We start from the raw sequence: 19,189 nt of genomic DNA, 5'->3' as shown, positions 1-19,189 counted from the left end.
TGCAAAAATCATATTATATAATTTAAATTCTAACTTGATCCATTTAAATTATAAAATTTAGCACAGCTTATGACTTGTAATTTTAATTTCAAATTATATTGATTACATATAATTTCAACTGATAAGCTAGCAGTAGGAATCGTTTGGAAATTGCTAAAATTAAAAAAATTGCTGAAAGAAAAAATTTCTTTTCGAATTGAACGTGGATTTAAACTTCTAAGGTATTTAAAAAATTCCGAATTTGAACTTAAATTTAAATTCGAATTTAAAGTGTGATTAAAACATATTATCTTTGAAAATTCCTCAGCAATTTAAAAATTTCTAAATTGAAATTTGAATTTCATAACTGATTAAATGATATTAATCAGTTCCACCATAATAATAACAACAAACCTTCATTATTGAAATAGTTGAATTTTAAAAGGTATTACTAAGGAATTTAAAAAAAAAAATGCAAAAAAAAAAAATCTAAAAATGCATGCGTGCAATTTCTCATTTGAAACAGTAATGCTACGTGCAAAATATAAAAGTTAATTTGGAATGGATCTGTGTGCGGTATATAAAGGCAGAAGTGAATTGTTTGCATGAAATTTAGCTATTAAAATAGAGATGTAATTCTTAAAATATAATTATTAAATTTCATAAACTTTCCCGATTTGTAAATTTTCATTTAAAGTTGTTTTATTATGAAGTTAACATTCAAATTTTAAGTTTAATAAATTTGATTAAAATTATTTGATCGAAATTTGATCGATGAGTGAAATTAAATACTCGATTGCATTGTTAATCATAAATTGTGTTAAATATAATTTATTTTTATATTTAGAACTATTATTTTATTTTAATTGATGATTTGTTTGACTTTAAAGTACTGACAATTCTTGTTTAAAATGATAAATGTTAATAGCAGATTTACAGTTCTAGATTAGCAATTAGTTTTTAGATTGTCGATTAATATCAATTAACAATTTCAAGATGAAATTATTATATTATTGATTATTAAATTATAAAATGGCAGAAAAAATGAAGTTACTCGAAGATAGCGTTATAAAAATTATAAAAAAAAAGATAATTTGTATTTTAGGATATTTTGTTATGTAACACTTTTGATTTTATTTTCGCTATGTCTTTTTTCCTGCTTTTATATTTCAGCTTTTATAATTTATATTTCAGGATTTCTGGTGCGATCAAATGGAAATAATACAAAAAAAACGGTCGAGAAAAGGCTTAAATGTAAGTTATTTTTCTTAACAAGTTATAATTATCAGCAATAAATATAAAAGAAAGCTTTCCTTAAATTAATTTATATATCGTTAGCTGAATTTACAGTGAGTGAGTTTAAACAGTTAATTTTTTTTTTTATCATGACTACTACATCAATGTAGTATTTCTAGAAATATAGATCCGGAAAAAGTACAAATTATTTTAGTGGGAAGCAACATTTCCGGATGAACCGGTTGGCGAAAAATCACGATCATTTCTACAACGTATGGTATTCATTACTGCATCACATATCCTTTATACCAGAGGTTTACTTCCTGTAAAATGCTTCAAGAAACGTCAAATTGAAAGTATGTAAATTTTTTTTTCAGTTTGTTTATTGAAAGATAAGAACATTTGAAATTCAAATATTATTCACAACATTATCTTTCAATAATAGAATAAAGATTTAAATTTTTAATTAAATTCAATAGCAAATAAAAAGCAGTGTCTAATGCTAATAAGTATTAAATATACTATTGATAATAACATAAATGATAATACGAATGTTAGCAGTTGTTAGCAATAAATGATAAATACAATGCTGATGATCATTTGAATATGCATAATACTTAAGATATATCATCTTATTAGTCATTTAGTGATAAAGCAAAAAATGCATTTTAATGAATTCTTTTTTAAATAAGGAAGAAAGATTTGGAAGAAATCATTTTTTTTTTTTTTTTTTTTTTCATACAAAAAAAGGATGTTTACTTTTTTTTGTTTCACTCAGCAAAAAAAAAAATTGATTAGATTTGGAATTCAGTGGATTAATATAAATGTGACTGTATTTGTAATATAATCTCTCAGTTATATTCATTATTGGTTTGTTATTAAACAGTTAACGGGAATTTTTAGAATGGAAGTTTTATGTTATTCGAGCTGAAGCTGAAGGCAAAGATATTGTTCATGGTCTTAAAGGTGTTATGGAAGCGATTGAATTTGCATATGTAAATTTTTTTTAAGTTCAAAAAATTTGATTAAATTCTAAATTCTTTCTTTTTTTTTTTAAATTCGAAAAATCTCATTAGTCATAATTTCTTCCTATTGCACTTGTATTTTTAAATGATGCTGTTATAACTAACAAAATACAAACTTGGTTGCTTTTTTCTTATTTTACGAATTGAAAAATATACTAATTGAAATTTAGCAATATATATTCAAAGGATTGAATCATTGTAATCTAAAATCTAATTAAAAAATTAAAAACTGAAAATTTCAGTTTAACACTTCAATTCTTTTTTTTATTAAATTTGATAGTTGTTGTTAAAAGTTATCTAACCATTTGTTTAGCTGTATCTTTTGAACCACCAACAAAATTATAATTTAAATGAAAAAGAAGTAAAAAGATTCAATGAATGGAAATGAATCTTATTCTGCAAATGAAATCAAAATTTTTATTGAAATTTCTAGTTACGTGACTTCATCATAATGGTTGCTGATCGTGACAGAGAAGATGAATATGAAGCTTTGGAAATTCACCGGATGTCATTTTTTTATGATTCTGATCAAGCAGAAATGATCCTTACAAGGGAAGTGATATCTTCTAAATCGAATAGATTTAGTTTTGAACTACTGATAGATTAACTTGTAAATAAAAAAATTTGCTATATGCAATTTGCATTATACAATTATAAAAGCTGCATGTCAATAATTTTATTAACATACAATTTTAATATTTGTTTTAATAGGAAGTTTTTAAAAATTATAACAATTTTCAATTTTTTTTTTATAGCACAAAAGGTGAGAAAGTCGCTGCTATTAAATATACAGGAATTACACAAGCGCGCAAACAATTTTTTCATTTGATTCGTCGTGTCACTGCATATGAAAATATGATGGATCCATTACCACAGAACATTTGCACTATTTTTAAGCTTACTTACTATGATGAAAGTAACATTTTTTTGGGATAAGTTTTTTTATATGTTGTTGTAAATTTATACATTTTATATGCTATCATTGCTATGATGATTTAATAGTAACTGAAGCAGTTAAGAAATTACTGTCTCTCAATACTTCAGTAAGTTAGCGAAGCTTTCATTAGGTTGATGAACTTATTGTCTGGATATGGATTTATAAAAAATATAAATTTAACTTATACTCAGTTATACAAAGATATAGAAAACAACTGTGAATCTTCATTACCAATCTAACTGACATTTTTTTTTTTTTTCAGGGACACCTTCAAATTATGAACCACAAGGTTTTATTGCTGATGAAGGTCTATTCCACTTTCCGAGAGAAGTTGAACCATTGTTGACTGGTAGATTTGATTGTGAAAAGCACATGTATGTTTTTTATGTTTTTTCTTTTTTTTTTTTCTGGTTGCATTGGTTTATTGAGAAATCTTACTTAGAAACCAATTTATTTAGGATTACAACATCAGTTCATTCGATTTTCATGAAAAGTGTAACCGAAATGAAATCCCTGATGCAAGCTGATACCAATCAATTTAGCAACCCAGTTTCTCGTGATACCACTATCTGCTCTTCACCAACTAAAATTTTACGATCATTCTCAGCATGTAGCGATGAGTTTTCTCAAATTCAAGTAACTTATTTTACTTAATTTTTTTCTTTTCGTTTTGATTTTTGAGAAATTTTTCTTTCAGTTGAAAGGAAATTTTCATTGTAAATGAATTTTTATTTGCTTATTGCAGACAGTTGATAATGAGCAGCAAAACGATTCGATTCAAAGCATTGAATTAATGACATCATCGTCATTCATTGATATTAGCGGCACACTGGAAATTACAAAAATTTGTCACACACCTTCAAATACATGTGATAAGGATAATTCTAATGATACAAGTTGATTATCTATTAGAAGAAAAACACATAAATATAAAGAATTATTGTTTATGCATTCAATTTTTTTACAAATTTGGTAGGATCAAACAAAAAAACTTTGATTTTAGCTGAGTCAAGCATCTCGGAAGATTCAAAATTATCAGTTGGAACAAATTTTTATCAAAGTAGAACAGTACCAGCTGGGAGAACGAAATTTAATGGGTCAGTCACACTCTGCTTCACTAAACATAAATTATTTGATTTCTGAGATAGATTTGATTATTACAGTCGCAAAGTATTTGGAACAATGAGTTGTTATCACGGGAAAAATATCGAAAGACTAAAATTAAATTCAAATTGAATCAAAACATGCAATGCATAGTCTTCATTATTTCGAAATCACTTTTTTACTGGATACCAGTTACTTTTCCAATGCTATCAAAACTATCCCAATATTATTGTTTTATTGTTTGTAGTGGACAGTATATAAAAATCATTTAATATCTTTTCATAACAATTCATTCAACCATTTCCAAATTTTTTAGCAAGTTGTATCAAAATATAAAATGAGTTATTCAGTTTGTTGAGAAATATATTTCAGGAGAAAGATGGATGGCGATCGTTTCAAATGATCGTCTAATGATAAGAAGAGACGAGGAAAAAAAAAAACAAAGAGTTGAGAAAATACTTTATCAAGTTATTCATCGTTTTTTTTTTTGCTGATTTATTGTTTAAACTTTGTTTATTGTTTAAATTTTATTGTTGTTATTCATTCCATGCTTAGTAATTTAACATTCGCAAATTGTTCCTTGTTTTTTAATTTTTTGTGCATTGAACTATATTCTCACCAACATTTGCTTCAAAAAAAAGGGAAAAAATGAAAAAAAAAGATGCATTAAAAGTCGAAAAGAATCACACAAAAAAGATTTTGTTACTTTTATAAAACTCGAAACTGAATAATAATTTCTTATAATAATTGAATATGTGACAGCTAATAAAAGCAAATGTTGTTATTTCCGTACTGATAATAATCTCTAATAAATTCAACAATCTCATCATTGCTATCATTCATTGATTTCTTTTGCACATTTATTATTGCTTACACTTATTTATTTTGACCTATTTTATAATATCAAGATATTCGTTACTATAAAAAAGTCGGAATTAATGCTGCACAACAAGTTCTTCATTTCAAATATTGATAGTAAGTCAATCTAAGCCCACACAATCCACGTTTTAATCAAACGTAAGCCACGCAAACACGATAATTCAACTTATGTAGTTCGAATTTTATGCGAATTATACTTCGGCATACAGTGCCTTCGGCAGCATTTTAAATGCTCAAGGTGGATTGTTCTTTTTTTTTATAACTTTTTTTTTTTTTTAATTTTTATAAATAAGTTAGGGTTATTAGAGGATTTTCATTATTAAAGATGTAACATTAATAGGATAGAATTTGTCGTAATAACTTATTTTGTACTTTTAAAAAATGATAAAAGTGATGAGTCATATTAAATTATATCTATAAAATTACTGCTAGAAACGTATATGATGAGAATTTCCTTTTTAATATTGCTGTTTCTAGTGAATGAGATTTTGAATGTTAAAATGTGTAGTTATGCGATTTTAGTATATCAAATTGAAATAGAAGGACTTTTTTTTTTTTTTTTGATGATAGAATTTGATTAAACTTCTAATTGTAATATTAGGTACTTCTATGAAAAACGTTATACTGATACAAATGCTTAACTTAAATTGATTTACTCTGATTAATATAAAATCTGACATCTGACAAACAAATGATGGATTTTTTTAAGATTTTTATGCACTTTTAGTCTGAGTTCTTTCATCAGTTTATATTTGGTTATGTATTTCAATTATTTCAGGTTACATATGTGAAATTTTATAAAATAGATTATTGGAACTTATCGAAAGTTATTATGGGTAATTTATTCGGCAAACAACGGCCAGCTCTAACACCAGTATCACAACAGGACCAAGCCATTTTGGTTAATAGCCTTTTTTTCTTTAAGATTTTTATTTGCCTAGAAATAAGAATTGGAAGTTGTGTGTGATTACCTATTCAAATCAGGCTCATACTCGATGTAAGTACTTTTCTATTAGAGTTAGAAGCAGAAATTGGTAGTTCCATTCCTTAGTTTTTCAAAATTCATTAACTTCAATCTCTTAGATGAATTTTAATTTTTCCGAAAGTTTCGGAAAAAAAGAAATTTCCGAAAATCTCAATGTTTAAAAAAATAATTGCTTTATTTTCGGACATGATTTCTGTCTGAGCTCGCTGACTTTGGTATTTGCAAGAAAATTCTTGAAAAAAGAAAAAAAAAAAAACGTCTTTGTTTTTTATGAAATTCATTTTACAGTGAGTTCTATTATTTTAGCCTTAGTTCTTCCAGCTTACTATTTACCAACTTAAACTTTGATATTAGCTGAACTTTGTGAAATTAGAGAAATTTGACAAGATTTGCTTGGAATACTTTGTTGTTTCAATTCTGTTAGATATTATCTGTTTCTCAAAACAGTGATAGTTCAATCTGTGAAAGAAAAAAAAAAAAAAAATTTCAGCTTGTTTTAAGGTTCTTTAAAATACTTATTTACACATGCATGAAATAAATGCAAAGTTTGTTTGTTTTTTTTCTTCATTAAAACCAGAAAGATAATTTGTAGCAGTTAAAAAATCAAAGAGATAAAATGAAGCAATATATAAGGAGAAATGAGAAACAAATGGAACGCGAGAAAGATTTGGCGAAACAATTGATAAAAGCGAACAAAAAAGAGTAAGCTTTTCATCTTTTCCGTATTTTATATATAAATTATAAAAATTTAATCCAGTTATACATAAAATTCCTCTTTTTTTCCATTGCATTTAACTTTGCTATCATGTTTTTATTTACAAACTGAATTAGATATATGGATTTTTTTCTCTCGATCATATTTTAACTACTTTGACTATATCTCTCCTATAGTCTGCTAAAGAATTAAATCAATTTCATTACGCGCTTAGTTACAGCTATATTTTGTGTTATCAGAAAACATATAAGCGTAATATGAATTTATAGATTGATCCTAACTTAATTTTCTGAAAAATTACAAGTTTGGTTTTCAGTCGTGCCTTATTAATTTTAAAGAGGAAGAGATATCAGGAATCAATGACTGAAAAAATGTTGCAACAGCTAGATCAAATTGAAAGAATGGTACTTTTTTTTCAAATATTTTGGTAATATTTGTTAAGGTTTGTCAATAATGATAAGAGAAATAGAAGAATATTGTAGGTTATTAAGTATTGTAGTTATAAGAATATTATTGTAAGAGAAATAGAAGGTACAAATAATATCTCAGAATCAAGTGAGTTTGCATTAATTTTCCAAGTGATACCATAAAAAGGAACCATTCTTAAAGGTAAGTGATTTGGAATTTGTCGTCATTGAACAGAGAGTGGTGGAACAACTGAGGCATGGTAATGAAGTCTTGAAACGGATGAATCAGGTAATTAAATTGTCTAAATGTTGTTTGAATTTATGGATAATTATTTCTATATTGAATTGTAGTATTAGCTTTAGAACTTTTATAAACTTTCAAATTAGCAGAAAAAAAACTTCTAGATTTATAAATTTGTTTGTGTTTTGCTTGGGAATGGCGTACATTTACTGAGTTTTTTCGAAATATTTAGAAATTTGAATATTATAAATCACAAATTTGGAAATTTCCAGTAATTTATGTTGCTTCTGATTAGTTTGCAGTAATAACCTAGATTTTTTCTCCCTTAAGCACATACAGATTTATAATTGATGTTATAAATATAAAGTCTGTAAAAAAAAAAAAAAAAAAATTGTACAAATGCTTTTCTTTCAGATGATTTCAGTTGACGATATCGAACGAATCATGGATGAGACAAAGGAGGCAGCGGAATTTCAAGAAGTAAGTGAGATACTTTCAAAGAATTTTCATGTTTTCATTTATCTGTTATAATTGAAGTTATAAATATATGTGTTCAAAAATTCAAATGTTTAAAAGTGCTTCGTACAGGAAATATCAAACATGCTTAGTGGTAAGCTCGGTGAAGATGATTTGGAAGAAGTCGAAAAGGAATTTGCGAAATTAATAGAAAATGAAGGCGAGCTTGATTTTCCAGAAATCCCATCAGAGTCGTTGTTTGCTAAAATACCTGACAAAATAGGTAAACCTTTCTATTAATTGGTTTACAATGAATAAAGTGAGAGAAACTTCTAATATATGGAAAATATGGAAACGCCGTCAGTTGACTGCTTGTTATACATTTAAAATCTTAAATTATATTTGAAATCCTATTGATCAAAGAAATTTACCAGCTTCTTACGTTTAGTTAGCTAGAAAAGTGGTAAAATGAAATTCTGCTTTCATTTTACTTTAAATCTTAGTTTCTCAAAAATTGCTTAATCCATGGACATAATCTATTCTTCAATTAAGACAATTTTTATTCTGTCACATATTATACCATTTGTAACTGATATCATAATAAAATTGAAGGCGATTTAGGTTAATATGCAATGATACAGGAATTGCAAGTGATTGCCTTGCCATCACTATGATGCTTATACAGTGTTGACTTCAACAGTTTTTTTTTTTCCAGATCATTAAAATGATCTTCTATTATTTGTTTTGTGATAATGAAAATTAATTTTAGAAGAGAGGCGTGAAAGAGTAGCATTAGAAGCATCGTAAGATGTGGATTCCAACAGCTGAAACATTCATTTAGATGTGCTGTCGCTGGCTAAAAAGTGATGATAAGTTTTCACATCATTTCTTTTCGTTTTTTTATCCGGATAGTTCTTTTTTTACTTGTCATGCTTTATTGCTACCGTTTAGATGATTAAGTATAAACTAGGAACTGCTTGTAGCAATTCCTTGTAGTTATTCCGGTTTTTACAAAAATTTTCCAATATTTTTTGGAAGAAATTTAATACAAAACTTTGCACAAAAAAGAATCAGTAATTGAGCAATAGTTTCTCTTATTTCATGAAATATTGCCTTTCAAGTTTATTTCGTTTTTGGAAACATTTAATTTCGTTGTATGATTCTATTTTGTTCATTTCTTCTGTGATAAGTTGTATAAATATAACTGCCTGAATAAAACGATTTTTTTTTTCTTTTCTAATCTTTCCCTTTGATTAATTTTGATAACTCAAATATACAAAGAAGATTGAATTGAAACTTTCATTTCTTATTTCAAATTAGAAATATATTCGCAGTAACACTGTTACATCATACCAAACAACAATTTATTATTTCACAATGAGTTCATAATATTTCTCTTGTTCTTTTGTTGTACATAAATCACAATTGAATGACCTTTTCAAATGTGAAAGGTCATCTTAGAGGCATTCATGAAAAGCATTAATGTGCCTCAGAAATGGTTAAGAGGTATTAACTTTTCAGCATGGCTATATATGAGTGGTGCATGATTTCTCGTCATTGGCATCCTTTTAATTTGTCACTGATGCGGAATTGAACCTTCATCACAAGACTTCCATAAAACCGTCCTTAACGAATTGGCTATTTGTATTACCTAAAGTGTCCCTTTAAATTTCAGGATAATTCTTTTTTTTTTATTTTTGAAAATTAAATAATTGTTTATAATGTGCTAAAGATTTTGTTGATAATAATAAACTAAAAATTAATTTTTAACAATGATAAATATCAAAAAAAAAGAAAGAATGAAACAGCTTAAATTATTTAATAATGATAAAGAATTTATTTTGTAAATAGATACCGAATGAATAGTTTAATTTATGATAGCAGCTCTTTGAATAGCCATTTAAACACTATTATTGTTGTTAATTATTATTATTATCATTATCATTATTGCTATTATTATTATTGTTACTATTTATTATTATCATTATTTATTATTACTACTTATTATTATTATTAATCATGATTTATTATTATTATTACTATTATTATTATCATCATCATCATCATTTGGACGTTATCACATTATCATCATTATTGTTATCAAAAATTTTTCCTTCCTTCTTCGTTCTTTCTTTTTTTTTCGCTCTTCATTTTAATTACGTGTCTGATATGACAATTTTGAAAGTTCATAGCTGATTAATTTTGATTATTAATTTTATTCCATTGATTAAAAGAACTTTTATCATTAGTCAATATATTTATAAAATGAATATATATATATAATTTTAAATGAGCACAGATATTTATGCTAATTTAAAATGAAATTAACTGATATGACAATTACATATAAATAAATATAAAATGATAGATTATGATATAAAATGATTGATGATATAAAATGATAAGCATCGCATTACTTTAAATCGAATCGATAACAATTTATTTTCATAATCATTGTTGTTATTTTATTTTGTTTTTGTTTAATGTATAATAGAAGTAATTTGAGAAAATGATTTATTTGTTTTTTGAACGAAATACTGAAATTTTTATAAATCCATTCTACTACTGATCATTGGAAAATTTTTAGCATTTTTAAAAAAAAAAAATTTTTCTTTTTTGTTACACACATTTTAGCATACTTTTAACACAAATACATACTTTAATAATAATTATCGATTGATTAGTTTACTATCATACAAAATAAACGAACAACTGATTATTTATAATTTCTTTTAAAAAAAAAAAGAAACGAAAAATTTATTAATATATAGCAATGCTTTTAATACAATAATAATTTTTTATTAATCATTTGTATTTTTTTTTCCTTTTTTTTAAACATAATGTTTTCAAACATTAAAAATATTTTATGAAAAAAAAAAAAAAAAGTTTAATAATTAAACAGATAATTAATTCTTTGCCACAAGAAAGAAAAAAATAAATGAGAAAATATTATTTCATATGTAAAATTATTTATATTTTTTTAATTTTTTCTTTTATTTTAGAATTGTAATTACAATATTGTCAGGTAATTGAAATTATAATTACAATGTTTTCCTATTATCTTTCACTTTTTCTATTTTTTTGTCCTAAATGGAATTTTATCATATCGATAGTATGACAATAATGATACTGGCAGTGTCATCTAGTTGCAAAATTGAAGAATTAGTAGCTTCATCTGATCTTAAATTAATGATTTACCTGTTATTACTAGCATTAGACAGATTAATCGACTTCAATGATAAATATGAAACAAAAAATTAAAGTGGTGATAAAAAAAAAAGCTATTAATTAAAATTAAAATTAATTAAACTAAATGAATAGATTCTGATACTGCACTAGCATTACTAGTTTACAATTAATAGCAATTTCATAAATTATCTATCAATTCTTTAATTACTTAATGATATCAGATGTTATTTTCAATGATAATTTTGCAACAAACAACATTGTGTAGCTGCTCATTTGTCAGAAATTTGTGATTTAAAAATTTTAATTTCTTTATTTTTTTATTCTTTCTTTTTATCATTTTCTATTAGTTTATTTTCAGTGGTCATTAATGATGTAGAAAAATTTTAATGAAATGAAATTTGATTTCAAATTAAGGCAATGTAATTTTTTAATTTTGTTAAAAAAGATTGATAAATTTTTTTCTTTTCAATTTCTATGCCTTTTCTTGTGATAAAATTTCGAAAAAGAAAAATTGATTTCTTTTTTTTTAATTACATTTTTTTTAGTTTTGTAAATGTCTCTTTCACTATTTCATATCGAAAAAAAATTTTTTTTTCTTTTCTGAAACTTCTAATGATTTGGACTATTTTTACATTATTAATCAATTGATGATAAAATTTTTTCTTATCTGTTAAATGATTTGAATTACTGATATAATTATGTGAATAAAATACTGCACAAATTGCTTTTGATAATCGTTTTTTTTTTTCTGTTTGAAATGAGTGATAAGAGTGTATTTGTATTGATACTATGATAATATATCACACTATCTCTTCGAATAATCTGAATGATTACTTTTCATTTAGTAATGCTTCTTCTTAAAAAAAAAAAAAATAGTTCAAAAATTTAAACTTTTATAGATACTGCTTTTTTGGAAACCTTTTTTTTCTTTTTTTCGAAAATTTTTAAAAACCCATACGTTAATTAAAATTAATTGGTTAAACATGAAGTTATTTATTATCTTTCTTAAAAATTTCATATTCAAACAAGTTAAAAACGGTAGAAATTTTATTTTATTTCATTTTTATTAATAATTACCAACTATTTAAAATGTTCATAGCTAATTAGTCAATCTTTTTTGAAAAGTATTTATGCCAAATGCTTGTTTTACAAGAATTATATAGCACAGGAGTATCAGAGAATCCCTGATAAGTTTTAATCAATTCGATACATTTCATTTTTATTTATTTATTAATTTTTTTTTATTTGCTTGCAGAAATTTATTAATTTTGACATGCATAATTAGTAACAATTAGTGCAAATGCATGATATAACTTTTTAACTATTATTTGAACATAATACCTAAATTTTTTTTGAATTTCAAGAAAATTTTCCAGGTGTGTGTTTGTGTACATATACAGATATTGCCTATGAAAGAGTGCGAATCGGTTACTTCTGGATTGCACCAATCATTTATAAGTATTCATAAATACTGTATAAAACGCATTTTTATTATAATTATTGCCGTGATAAGTTTTGGTTTGTATTGCTTAATATATCTTACAAAAATAGTTTACATTGAGAACAATACGAAATAACAATAATTTAAAAATAAAGTAAATATATTAAATTGGTAAGTTAAATACTACAGTAAGCCATATGGTGGTGAAAATGCTTCAAATTGTAAAAAAATTTTAGAATATCTTGCGTATTTATTATAATTCGATTACCATACTGCATTGCATACTGTATTAATTTATACATATAACGTCATACTGTGTTATATTGCATCATACTATATGGTACAGTATAATAGTTACTACATATAGCGTTGAATACTACGATATAATCATACTTCACGCCCTACAACACAGTATGGTGCGATCATATCCCTACTGAATGCTACGGTATGGGGACTACAATAGCAATAAATACCATGATTGTTCCAAATATTTTAAATAATGTGATATTTCATATAGTCATACTGTATACTACAGTATCACAATTTATATCACAACAGCAATGAATATTACGACATACATTTTATGGCCATACTGTAATTGTCTACAGTAACTGTGCTATATCACATGTTACTGTATACCTCCGCATAAATATATTATATAATTCGTATAGCTGTAAAATTTTCATCAAATAACATATTACTCTATTTTTAATTAACTTTTTGATCATCAGCGAAATCTAATTAGAATCTAATTATCATCTCTATAATCTAATGATAGATTAGTTTGTTGGAAATTAAGTAATTTGTCATCTTTTTTTTGCATATTCTAGTAAAATTGCCAACTTTCAATTACGTAACAATAACGCATTTTTAATGATGAAAAAGTAAAAATTTTAAATAATCTTTTAATAATGAAGTGATGGAAAAAATTTAAAGGAAAACTGAGAAATTTGTTTCTAAATTAATGACTTTCCATTAAGCTATTCTTTAATTTTTATAGTGATTTAGTAATAAAGTAAGACCAAAAAAAGAAAAAAACGACGGAAAAAGGACGATTAGTTATGTAAATAATATATGAAACATTTCTTTAATATTAAAATTAATTTGATGAATGTGAAAAAAAAAAATAGTTTTTTGATATATTAACTAGGAAATTCATAATATTCTACAACCATTGAATTAATAATTATCAAAATGCAAGAAAGTTAAGTATGTGAAGGTTTGTTAACTAATTGGAACAATATTAAAAATGGTCCGTAATAATATTTGGATAAAAATTTGAATTAAATAAGAATTAAATTTTCTGCAATTCTTTTTTCTAAAATTTATTGATCATATAGAATATTTTTAGCAGTGTTATTACCATGTCTATTAGTATTACAAAAGAATCAACGAAAAGATGAATTTGATCATTGTCAAAAATCTCATGAAATAAAAACATATTTTGAAAAACTTGTACAAGCAGTAAACGAATCACCAAATCTCAAATGGAAGGTAAAATTTCATTGATAAAATGTTTTTAAACAAAAAGCTTTGAGTAGAAAAAAAAAAGTCAAATGATAAAGAAATCAAATTAGAAAACAATAATATTGAATAAATTTGTTATGAATTGTAAAAATGGATCAAATATTACAATTCAAAAATTTATGTAAATAATGACGGCAAAAAAAAAAAATTTCACATTACCGATTTCTAGGAAAAAATATTAATAAATTAATAAAATGATATAGCATAATTATAAAATTTGCTAATGATATCTTAAAGAAGGAAAATTTTCATAAATTTTATTAATTAATTACAGGCTAAATACAATCCATTTGGAATACGATCCGAGAAACCTGATATTTTATTCAATAAAATATCTCTAAATGACAAAAGCAATATCATTGATAAAAAGCTAATCGATGATATTTATAAATTTCATAAATCTAATCATATGAAGCAACATATTAGGTATAATTAAAAATAAAATTTGAAAAGAAATTTTCGAAAATTAAAATTTTTATTTCATTCAACCATATGCTCATAATTATTTGTTTTACTACTTATTACTTTATGTGTGATATCTACTAATGGTCGGTAAAGTTATTACTTTATGTATGATACCTACTAATGATCAATAAAGTATGCCGATCATTATACTAATAATTATAAAAATTTGGGTCAAAAGGTTAAGCAGTGATACAATATTTTCATTGATAATGATGAAGTTAAATAATCTTGGAAATTTTAAATTTTATACCGCAAAGAATCTCATAATCCTGCTAATGATATTTAAAATAAACAAATAAAATATTCTTCCTATTTTTGTCGATATATAAAAAAAAAAATTAGTTAATAATATTTGCAACTGATTTACTATTACCTTTGATCTGTATGTAACTTTTGGCATCAAAAGTTTTTGCCCAAGAAAACATACTTTAGTAAAAAATGTGATAGTAATATGTTGTTATTAATACTAGATTAATATACCAATAAAAAGTAATTACACATATTTGATGATCTAATTAATATTATTCCATTTGTTTTCAGGAAATTAAATGATTTTCCGGCTTCGGAACTTCCGGATGAATTTGATGCACGAAGAAAATGGCCACTATGCTCCTCAATACATAATGTACCAAATCAGGGTGGCTGTGGATCATGTTATGTTAGTATTTATTTAATATTTATTAATTATAAAATTGTTGCAAAAAAATTTTTGTAAAAATAATTATTATAAAAGATATACTATCGAACAAATATTTTTTTTTCAAATTTTCAAATTTAAAATTTGATTGTTTTAGATGATTTTGTTAATTTAATTAGTCATAAAATATTATTCAGCAAAAAAGTGTTATCATTTTATTACTTTTCTTTTTTTTTTCTTCATGACAAAAAAAGGCGAAAATAAAAATTAGCCAAATAAAAGAATAATCATAATTAAACAACAAAAAAATCAATCTGATCAAAACAAAAAAAAGTTAAAATCAAAAAATTAAAAATAATTAAGAAATGCTGATCAAAATAAATATTTCATTAATGTTCGTAGAAAATACGAAAAAAAAAAAAGGAAATAAAAATGAGAAAAAATAAAAAATTAGAAAATTGCTTTAATATAATTTTAGCATATTTCAAAATATAATTTTATCATAAAAAATATTTCTTTAAACATTTGCAATATTCTTTTAGCGTAGTTTTTTTCTTTTTTTTTTTAAATGCATAATTTAATTATGAAAAAAATATTAATCAACGAAAAATTTTGAATAAATGAAAGCGAAGAAAAAAAAAATTTTTTTCAATTATTGATTATTATTAATTAGTTAATTAGCTAATTAATTAATTAATTAATGATTTTTAGGCTGTAGCAGTAGCTGGTGTAGCATCAGATCGTATTTGCATAGCAACGAATGGTACTGTGCAAGTTATACTTAGCTCAGATGATATTATTAGTTGTTGTATTGGTTGTGGTACATGCATTGGTGGTGATGCATTAAAAGCTATGATTTATTGGGTTAATGAAGGAATTGTCACAGGTTAAATTTAAATTTAAATTTAAATTTTCAACCTATTTTTATTTTCATTAAAAATTTTCAATAAATTAACAATAAATAATAGTAATAACAATAAATAGTGATGAAAATAGTATTTCAAAAATTTCTTTTCTTCTCGTTTTTTTTTTTTAATTTTTTTGTTGAAAAAAGTGAAAAAAAAAAAAAGGAACGAATTAAAATTTAATATATAATAATAGATTTTAGTATTACTTCTAATGATAATGTTAATTAAATTTTTAAAAAAAAAAAACATATTCTTAATAATATTTGAAAATTTTTATTTTTTAAATTTAAAATTAAAGCTAATAGTATATGGGAATAAATGAAAATTAACAAAAGATATAATACAGGTGGACGTGATGGATGTCAACCATATCCATATGACATTAAATGTGGCATACCATGTCCATTGATGGATTTTGTTAAAAATGCTAAAATGCAACGATGTCATCATAAATGTCAAAATATTTATCATCGTAATGATTATTTCAATGATAAACATTACGGTAATTTCTTTATCATATCTTTTTTTATCATATATAGTCATTCTTCAATAAATAACATATAAAAATCATAATTTATTAATAGTTAATAAAATTTATAGGTACAATTGTTTTAAAAAAAAAAGAATTAATCAATAAAATATAGCATATAGTCAATAAAAAAAGCAATTTAAAATTAATCAATGAATTTTGCTTCAAATAATCAATGTTTTATCTCTGATAACATTTTAATCTTTTATTTTTAACAAAATTGAAACTTTAATAGGTTAATAGGTTTTAATTATTGGAGGTTAATATGGGTTTTAAATATTTAAAATAGAATTAAACTGTAAATTACTATCAAACTTACTTTATTTAATTTATTAAAATAAAAGATGAGGAAAAAAAGATTGAATTCAATATTTTTTAATTCAATTTTGGTGTCACATTCGATTGATAATTTTTTTTTTCTTTTTTCAATTTAAAAATGAATTATCACTTCGCAATTATCATTTTAATTCTTCTCATTTAAAATTTTTTGAATTGTTTTAAAATTTCAAATAGCTTGAAATTTTCAAATAAAAAAAATTTACTCCTTCTTTTTTTTTGAAGAGAAAATTTTTTTAATTTAATCATAATATAGCTAACTGAAAATTTTCTTCTAGCATCAATAGCATATACAATGTTGCCACGTGTCTTATCAGTTACTGCAAATGATTATATTATTGTACCAGCAGTAATGGATTATTTCAATACTAAATTTATTAATAATACCAAAAAATTATTATCATTTCATGAGGTAAAGTAAAAAAAAAAAAAAACATAAATAATCATAAATTTGTGTTTTTTTCTTTTCTTCTTCGTATTTTATTTTATTAGATTTAAATTTAATGTTATCATATTCTTTTCTTATTTCATATATTACATCGATAATTTAAAACATTCAATTTGTTTGTTGAAATGATCACACTAATATTGTATCTGAAAATTTGATAGATTGATCACATATAATATAAATTAATGCACAATTCATTATTATTATTTTATTATTATTATTAATATTATTATTACCATTATTATTATTATTATTAATATTATTATTATTAATATTATTATTACCATTATTATTATTATTAATGTTATTATTATTAACATTATTATTATTATTACTATTAATATTATTATTATTACGATTGTTATTATTATTATTATTGTTATTAATAATATGTCATCTTTTTTTTTAGTTCTATTTAAATTTGATATAATTCTTGCAAATACCTAAGCAATTTTTGAAATTTATATTTATAATTCTTTTATAAAATTTTTCTTATTTAATCATTTACAAATAATAAATGTGAGTTTTTGTTTATTTTTAGACATTAGAAATTTTAAAAAAAGAACTTTATCTTTTTGGACCAATGACAATGGCTTTTCCGGTTGCTGAAGAATTTTTACATTATGAAAATGGTAAAATGTATACAATCAATTTTTTTTTTTTTTTTAATTATCATCATCTATTTATTAAAAAAATAATTATTGTGTAATAAAAATTTTAGTCCATATTTCAGTTTTGTGCTAATAAATTAAATTTATTTTTAAAATATAAATTGAGAAATTTTAAAATTATTTTACTTTTACTTTTTTTTTTAATTTTGTTTTTCCATTTCTTTTTTCGTTTTATTTCATTTAATAAAATACAGTGATATTATTATTTTATTTAATTTAGGCTTATTTGAATTATTGAAATATAATGATATTATTAATTGTAAAGTGGAGCAGAGAGAGAGGAAAAAACTTATTAAAAAAAGAAAATAATATTATTTATTATATAGTTTATGAATTTTTCCTTCCATAATATCAGGAATTTATACACCATATCCGGAAAATGGTTTTACGGATCGGATTGTTTATTGGCATGTTGTGAGAATTATTGGATGGGGTTATGATAGTGATCGAATATTTCATTGGATTGCTGTAAATTCATATGGAAGAAATTGGGGTGAATATGGTTAGCATTTTTAATAAATTTGTTTAATTAATGATTTTACTTTATTTTTTTTTCTTTAATTTAATTCCAATTTCAATCATAAAAATTTTATATTATAGTTAATAATTACTAACTGAAAAGAAGAATCTTATAATATTATAAAATTTCTTTCTTTTTTTTTTTATTTGATAATTATTTTTTCTTTTTTCCAGGCTTATTCCGGATTGATATCAGTTTTCTGAGACAATTTGGTCTAGAATATGAAGCTGCTCTAATTTAATTTAATACTAAAATTCTTACCATAAGCAAAAAATCATAATTAGCGCAAAAAAAAAAAAATTTTTTTTTTAGAATTAATAATTAGTATAAGAACCAATTATTATTAATTATCATTTATTTATTATATATTATTATTATTTATAGTAGAAGAGAATGTTATCATTGATTATTGTTGAAAGTGTTAAAAGTATAAATATAAAAATTTAATTAAATAAATTTTTTTTTTTTTTGCTTATGCCTAAATTTTGATGGAATATAAAATTGAAATGTTCAAATGCAAAGTTAATTTTTAAGTTATAAAATATTGGTTAATT

General features: G+C 23.3%; 3 protein-coding genes and 1 non-coding gene across 4 annotated transcripts; 3 read left to right on the top strand and 1 right to left on the bottom strand.

The window, feature by feature from the left end:
- Window positions 1–1,191: 1,191 nt before the first annotated feature.
- Window positions 1,192–4,684, top strand: Bm9046 (Uncharacterized protein; the record flags this gene model as incomplete). Its single annotated transcript, XM_043080744.1, has 10 exons — window positions 1,192–1,233; window positions 1,430–1,571; window positions 2,119–2,210; window positions 2,674–2,747; window positions 2,996–3,156; window positions 3,440–3,551; window positions 3,636–3,813; window positions 3,923–4,073; window positions 4,181–4,274; window positions 4,654–4,684. 10 exons carry the CDS (start codon window positions 1,192–1,194, stop codon window positions 4,682–4,684), a joined length of 1,077 nt encoding a protein of 358 aa, XP_042936678.1.
- Window positions 4,685–5,992: 1,308 nt separating this feature from the next.
- Window positions 5,993–8,771, top strand: Bma-vps-20 (FLJ11749-like, putative; the record flags this gene model as incomplete). Its single annotated transcript, XM_043080743.1, has 7 exons — window positions 5,993–6,061; window positions 6,738–6,847; window positions 7,177–7,264; window positions 7,470–7,556; window positions 7,923–7,988; window positions 8,097–8,247; window positions 8,734–8,771. 7 exons carry the CDS (start codon window positions 5,993–5,995, stop codon window positions 8,769–8,771), a joined length of 609 nt encoding a protein of 202 aa, XP_042936677.1.
- Window positions 8,772–9,449: 678 nt separating this feature from the next.
- Window positions 9,450–9,527, bottom strand: Bm15620. Its single transcript, XR_006228002.1, has one exon. It is a non-coding gene; the product is annotated as a small nucleolar RNA Bm15620 (small nucleolar RNA).
- Window positions 9,528–12,562: 3,035 nt separating this feature from the next.
- Bm6970 (Uncharacterized protein) lies at window positions 12,563–18,876 on the top strand (the record flags this gene model as incomplete). Its single annotated transcript, XM_043080742.1, has 10 exons — window positions 12,563–12,671; window positions 13,946–14,088; window positions 14,396–14,547; window positions 15,127–15,244; window positions 15,935–16,109; window positions 16,478–16,633; window positions 17,275–17,408; window positions 17,986–18,076; window positions 18,471–18,617; window positions 18,809–18,876. The coding sequence occupies 10 exons, from the start codon at window positions 12,563–12,565 to the stop codon at window positions 18,874–18,876; spliced, it is 1,293 nt and encodes a 430-aa protein (XP_042936676.1).
- Between the last annotated feature and the right edge of the window lie 313 nt (window positions 18,877–19,189).

This window comes from Brugia malayi (genome assembly GCF_000002995.4).
Source record: "Brugia malayi strain FR3 genome assembly, contig: Bm_v4_Chr3_scaffold_001, whole genome shotgun sequence".
Taxonomy (NCBI): domain Eukaryota; kingdom Metazoa; phylum Nematoda; class Chromadorea; order Rhabditida; family Onchocercidae; genus Brugia; species Brugia malayi.
The sequence above is the reverse complement of the archived record's forward strand: the minus strand, read 5'-3'. Positions and strand labels throughout refer to the sequence as shown.